Source organism: Antrostomus carolinensis, unplaced genomic scaffold, assembly GCF_000700745.2.
Source record: "Antrostomus carolinensis isolate BGI_N321 unplaced genomic scaffold, ASM70074v2 scaffold22847, whole genome shotgun sequence".
Classification (NCBI taxonomy): Eukaryota; Metazoa; Chordata; class Aves; order Caprimulgiformes; family Caprimulgidae; genus Antrostomus; species Antrostomus carolinensis.
This window is the reverse complement of record NW_010328402.1, coordinates 1-1,599: the sequence shown is the minus strand read 5'-3', so window position 1 is coordinate 1,599 and position 1,599 is coordinate 1. Positions and strand designations below refer to the sequence as shown.

The 1,599-nt window shown below is 53.0% G+C and overlaps 1 protein-coding gene across 1 annotated transcript in view; it reads right to left on the bottom strand.

Moving 5' to 3' along the window:
* Positions 1 to 1,587, bottom strand: part of TMEM116 (transmembrane protein 116) — a 12,836-nt gene extending 11,249 nt beyond the window's left edge. The window contains exon 1 of the mRNA XM_010172249.1: positions 1,465 to 1,587. Coding sequence (XP_010170551.1) covers positions 1,465 to 1,587 — 123 coding nt within the window. The remainder of the gene's footprint in view (positions 1 to 1,464) is intronic.
* Between the last annotated feature and the right edge of the window lie 12 nt (positions 1,588 to 1,599).

Here is a 1,599-nt window from a genome sequence, read left to right as displayed (position 1 = left end):
GGTTCCAGGAGGCTGGCTGCTTGGGAGCAAGACTGGCCTGCATGTTTAAGGGGTGCAGTTTTGCTCTGCAAACCTGGACTCGGGTTCTCCTCCCTGCCCTGCTTCATCCAACCATGTGCCAGTTGTTAGTGTGACTGCGTGCCTTCCTTTTCCAGGGATAACTCACTGTATTCCCTGGAAGTCCTGTTCTCCAGGCTGCAGATCGAACCCACAATGTACAAAAACATTGAAGACACAAGAAATACAAACACAGCTTTGTTACAACACAGCTGCCAGCTCTACTGTCCTCTGCTCTTAGCAGTCACCTGTTATCTGCGTGGTCCTCAGACCAGACAACTGCAAATCCTGGACAACGAACCCCAGCTCCACACCGATCAGCTCTGTGCACTGCCTCTGGTATGTCATAGAATCATAGAATGGTTTGGGTTGGGAGGGACCTTAAAGCTCATCCAGTTCCAACCCCCCTGCCATCAGCAGGGACACCTTCAACTAGATCAGGTTGCTCAAAGCCTCATCCAACCTGGCCTTGAACACCTCCAGGGAGGGGGCATCTACAACTTCCTTGGGCAACCTGTTCCAGTGTCTGACCACCCTCACAGTGAAGAACTTCTTCCTAAAGAAGTCCTGGACAGACAGAGGGATGTGGGGACAGCAAAAGCCTGGCAGACTCGGGATGGGGGTCCGTGCACACACCAACCCCCTGCTCAGCACGTCCGATAGAGCCCAGACACGCGGTTCCCTGCACACACGACCTGCCCATGCGATGCACACGGGACGTGCCAGGCACTGTGTTCAGCTCAGATCCACAGCACACGTGTGGACAGTCCCACCCCGAGGGCAGTTTGCACCCGAGTCCCTCAGCTTCAGCATTAGAGACGTTTGTGGTTCCTGCACAGGGCCAGGGTGAAGCTTCCAGAGCCCCACTGCAGAGACACAACAAACTGGTTTTCAGTCCAGCCTCTCTTTGAACTCTGCAGCATCTTTTCAGTTGGGTCACTTTTAGTAGCGCTCCTGCCTGGAAAAACAACTCAGAAATACCCAGAGACTGACACCTCTAAACACATTTCCTACAGCAGCATCTCCAGTTTGCACTTCAGCAGCTTTGTACACAGCTCCTCAGCCCTCCAGGTGTTTTGCCTCAGAGAAAAGGACACACTATCAATTCCCCATTGCCAGGAATGACCAGAGGACTTCCCTGGATCAGCAGAAACGTGGGGCTCAGGAACCTGCATCTCCCTGCTGCGTGCAGTTCAAGGTTAGTCCCTTCAGCTCCTATCACAGGCCAAATTCTTGGCAAGCCCTTCACCTCCCAGCTGTTAAACAAAGTTTAACCACATAAGCCCAAGACCTGCGGCAGCTCCTAGCAGAGCACCTGATCAACCCGAGTCTTTGCTACACGCCTGACCCACCTGCAAAGTACCGACCCCTCGGTCTGGGGTGAAAAAAAGGAGGCGCAGACCTTACCTCGGGGGACCGCACGGCGTTTTGAAAGATGGCGTAGGCAATAATGGAGCTGGAACCTATAACACTGAGAAAAGAAAGCACAGGATGGAACAGGAGCGTCTCTGCTTCGCTGGGATAAAGCATTTTTTAAATATA